Here is a 4,856-nt window from a genome sequence, read left to right as displayed (position 1 = left end):
CAGTAGATGAAGTGAATAAAATATGTTTAATGCTCATCTGCCCTTTATATGTTCTCTCACACTTTTACTGATGATCTCTAAAACACACATAAACAAACAAAAAGCATCAGATCATTATCGCATAAAAAGACATAAAAAAAGGTTGTTTTGGTATATTTATGGCAGGAAAGCCACTGTCTGAAGCCTTTGAAGAGTTTATCTTGACCAATCAGCGTTCAGTGTGGAGTAGGCTACGACGGGAGCTTCTACCTGAGCGGGGACATGATCCCGTGTGTGAGGAACAGCTGATGCTTATATCCACAGTCCAGTACTCTGGACACTCCAGTCCAGTTAGTGGCGGTAATGTATTATCAGGAGTCAAAATCCCAGAAGAAGAATGAGATTCTGGCTCTGCCTTTCAAACGAAAGGAATTCACTGGTGAGTCTTGTGTCTGAGATCGCGAGACAGCGGCACGTTCACATGTGCTTTATGGTTATTATGTAGAACATGATGCTGATATTACTTTTCCTGGGGAAACAAAATGGAATCAATACGACTTTTTGTCTCTGTTACATTTCTTTGCGCATAACCAATGTTCAGTGCGGTAAGCAAAGTAAATATTTATTTTAATTTAGTTTTTTAATATATTAATGAATGGCGCTGGTGATGGCAGTTGCATTTTTTATAAAGTTAGTGTTAAATTAAGTTTAAGGTTTAAAGTGAAGCGACAGGGAGTGTTATTTATGATTGAAGGGAGATGTGAGAGAATATTTTAGCCTAATCAGGAGTTCAGCGAGTTTTTTTTTTATTATTATTTTATATTAGGCCTATATTATTTTATTTTATATTATTTTAGTTTTGTGCATTTGCAGCTTTCCTTCTCTCTTGTCCAGTGATGCAATAATAATGTGTCTCCTCATTATTGTCTGAAACTCGGTAAACTTGTCTGAAACTCCAGCACGAGCGGTAAAAGCTGATGTCAATGGCACATTAAAACATGGACATCATCAGCACAGAATTAAAAGGAGGTCAGATGTGTTATTACATTCCTCCTGCCTTCAAAATATGATTGCAAAGATTTCTTCACTGCCCTTGCCCGCCCACACGTTGAAGAACTTGAAGTTAGACGCGCGCGTGTGTGTGTGTATGTGTGTGCGCGCGCGCGCTTCTCCCGTTAGGGGGGTTATTTGAAGCTGCATTATCTTGCATTGTTTTGCTCAGTTGCTGCTTTACAGCTGGTCCCCCTCCTGCGGAATGCGATTGTAACAGAGGGGGGAGATATACTCCGGACTGTATCGGGACAAATATGCGGCGACATTATATGGGCGACGTGGGAATTCGAAAAACTCGATGGCATTTGCATAATGCATCATCGTGTGGGACATCGTTTCCGCGTGCGACAGTTCAGCTTGTGGAAGCGGGCGCCCACAATTCATTGACAAAACTGTGAATCTAAAGTTTCACAGAAATGCTGCATTTTCCACGTTTTGTATTAAGAAATGTGGAAGTTTATAGGCTATGGCAAGTTGTTAGAACCGCTTCTGATCACAGGAACCATCTCGTGTAGCCTATACCTGTATTTTTCATCAATAACATTTTCAAACTGGGGGCCACAAGAGAGAGCTAGGAGTAAAAATAATAATAATAATAATAAAACTAACCAAAAAAATAAAATAAAAATAAAATGCCTTTGCCTACATTTGATTAAAATAAAAAAAGGATTACAAATAAACAAATTGAAATAATTAACAGATTTGATTAAAATAAAATATAGCCTGTTCAAATAAACAAATACACTTTGATTTAAATAACTAATAAATAGGCTTCATTTGATTTAGATATATAAATGCATATAAAAAAATAAAAATTGATTTAAATGCATTGATTAATATAGGCCTACATAAACTTTAATTTAAATAAATTTAATATAGGCTATAGATTTCAATAAATCTTACGGTACAGTAGGCTATAGTGAGTAGAAAAAACCCCACAATGATCTAACAATAGAAACTAAATATTTTCCAAACAACATCTTACACATAGGCCTACCTATAATAATAATAATTGGGTCTTTTTATACATTAAATTATTATATATCTGCATTGTACATTTAAGGATGGGGGTTTGGGGATAATCAGATTTGGGGGTCTGTGTGTAAAAGACTGCACTTTGATCACTTTGGTGTGTTTCCACAGTATTATTGTCTTGCATTTCTTTTCAGAGAGACATCTTCTCCTGTACGTTTACAGCGCTCTCTCCAAACCTGCTGGATCCTCCGGTCCTGAGTTCAGTGCAGTGGGTCTGTATGATGACAGACGGATCTCTCACTACAGTAATGAAGAACAAACCTGGAAAAGAGACCGCCAGAGTTCAGAGATCTGGAGAGACACTGAAGAACCTGATGAATCTAAAGACTGGTTTATACATCTGGTTTATACTCTGGCAAACTGCACAAGATCCAAATGTGACGGTGAGTCTGCTGAGTTCAGTAAAAAAAAAATGGTAAATTTTTTTTTTTTAATACATTCATATTCGAAGAGTTATTTATTAAAATAAATATTGATTGTTTTGTTTATCAACAATGTTATCATATATTTTTAGGCCTCCATACACTACAGAGGAGAGTCGGCTGTGAGCTGGATCCAGTGATGAATGTAAAAGCGTTTGATGAGTACGGATATGATGGAGAGGATTTTATTGCCTTTAATTCTGACACGATGCAGTGGATGGAGAAAAATCCAAAGGCAAAAGAAACCAAAATGAAGTGGGACGCTGACAAATTTCTTAATCGGTATCTCCAGTCATTCCTCAAGAAGTGCATGGACTGGATCTCCACATTTAATGATTCAATAAGCAGTATGTGTTGTTCTGATGACTTCAGTGTTGTCTTTCTACATCGTTTTCGAACATTTAAAATGTCTCTTGATTAGACAGCAAATGGAATTAGTAAATTAGAAATATAAAAACTTTCTCAAATAAAGTGCATGATATGGACTACGTTTATGGTGGTTTGTGTTTGATTTTTCTTTTGTGTAGAAATAATATGGAGAATTGTTGCAATTTGATTTATTCCTGTTTCTTATTGCAGATGCACCAGATGTTCACACGTTTGCCTCTGAAGCTCCTCATGACCGAAGCAAGCTGAATCTGAGCTGTCTGGCCACTGGCTTCTACCCCAAACACATCGAGATGAAGATCACATTGAACAACGCTAGTGTTGAACCCTTCAGCTCTACTGGAGTCAGACCCAATGATGACGAGAGCTTTCAGATGAGAATCAGTGTGGAGATTCACAGAGATGAAGAAGAGAGTTATGAGTGTCACGTCTCTCATAGCAGTCTGACACAGACACTTATAACACAATGGGGTAAATATGAGAGTATGTCCTGTCAGAAGTTAACTTTAATTTGTGACCTCTTTACCTGTATTTGTGATTGCAGCTCAGTCAGATTTTCTCAAATTAAATTTGGAGATTTTTTTGTCATTGCATGTTGTTATTAATTCATAAAAATTGTAAAAATACTTTTGTTGTTGTTTTCCTACAGATGAAAAGCGCACTAATAGCAGTGAAGGATCTAGAAGGCATGATTTGGCAGTAACTGCAGCTGTATTTGCACTGGTAGTTTTAAATGTGTTTTTATGGTGTTTCTGCGCAGGAACGGCACACAAAGAGTTAAATGGCAAGTTCAAAATGTTTCAAACTATTTAAAGTAGTTCACCTAAAAATTACATCCTCATGTTGTTTCAAACCTGTATGACTTTCTTTTTTTTCCACAGAACTGAATTATTCTTTTGTCCTTGCAATGAAGTCAATGGGGGGCAAAATAACATTGGACCCCATTGACTTTCATTGTGTGGACTAAAGAAAAACACATTCTTCAAAATAACAAATTTTCCTTTTAATAAACGTTTTAATAATTTTTTGAAGCTACATTTGTGATGCAGATAAACTGCTTTAAAATTCAGTGCCATAAAATCTTATGAATTGTGAAACACAAAACAGTGAATAATTACGAAGTCAGCTTAAACTAAGCTTAATGCTAAAGTTTTCTAATGTATTGTATTTTATAATCTCTAGGCCAGATGAACTATAATGACTCCAGCAGAAGAGAGAACGTCATCTCAGGGTCTCCAGAACGACCGAAGCCTGTTGAGCGAAACCGGTTTCAGTGGATACTCGGGTCAGTTTGGGCTTCGTTTGAGCAAACTCAATTTTTTCAGACTGGATCACCTTTTAGTGGTGTTCATCAAAATTTGATACTGGAGTTTAAGTCCAAGAAGTTATTAATGCAGGTTTTCTTTTCCTGCAGGCCGAAGAATCTGTGCTCATGTACAGCAGTGAAGCCAGAAGAGGATCTTCCTACATTCATGAGGTTCTTCCATGAAAACACATCTCAGGGTTTCAAAATTAGAATTTCATTTCACCGCTCTGATCAGGCCAAATAATTTATAAGCTTTAGTGGTCAATATAGATTACAATTAGTTTTTTATTTTTTATATGGAGCCGGTTGCACCAGCTGCTTAATGTACAAGTACATTGAAATATTTACAAAAGCCTCCGACCAGAACCATATATCTGACCCTGGACCACAAAACCAGTCACATGGGTCAGTTATCTTAAATTGATATGTATACATCATCTGAAAGCTGAATATGAATAAATAAGCGTTCCATTGATGTATGTATATATTAGGATTGGACAATATTTGGTCGAGATACAACTATTTGTAAATCTGGAATCTGAGAGTGCAAAAAAATCAAAACATTGAGAAAATCTCCTTTAAAGTTGTTCATTTATGTTGGCGATTGTGCTGCATTCACTCACAAAAATAAACGTTTGATATATTTACGCTAGGAAATTTACAAAATATCTTAA

General features: G+C 36.3%; 1 protein-coding gene across 1 annotated transcript; it reads left to right on the top strand.

Annotated features, from left to right (window-relative positions):
• Positions 1 to 446: 446 nt before the first annotated feature.
• Positions 447 to 4,365, top strand: LOC311300150 (zinc-alpha-2-glycoprotein-like; the record flags this gene model as incomplete). Its single annotated transcript, XM_084424284.1, has 7 exons — positions 447 to 584; positions 2,202 to 2,450; positions 2,582 to 2,836; positions 3,069 to 3,347; positions 3,526 to 3,660; positions 4,059 to 4,129; positions 4,291 to 4,365. Exons 1-7 carry the CDS (start codon positions 488 to 490, stop codon positions 4,363 to 4,365), a joined length of 1,161 nt encoding a protein of 386 aa, XP_084280410.1. The 5' UTR covers positions 447 to 487.
• Positions 4,366 to 4,856: the final 491 nt, after the last annotated feature.

The sequence above is a fragment of the Rutilus rutilus genome, assembly GCF_951802725.1.
Source record: "Rutilus rutilus genome assembly, chromosome: 11".
Lineage (NCBI taxonomy): Eukaryota > Metazoa > Chordata > Actinopteri > Cypriniformes > Leuciscidae > Rutilus > Rutilus rutilus.
The sequence above is the reverse complement of the archived record's forward strand: the minus strand, read 5'-3'. Positions and strand labels throughout refer to the sequence as shown.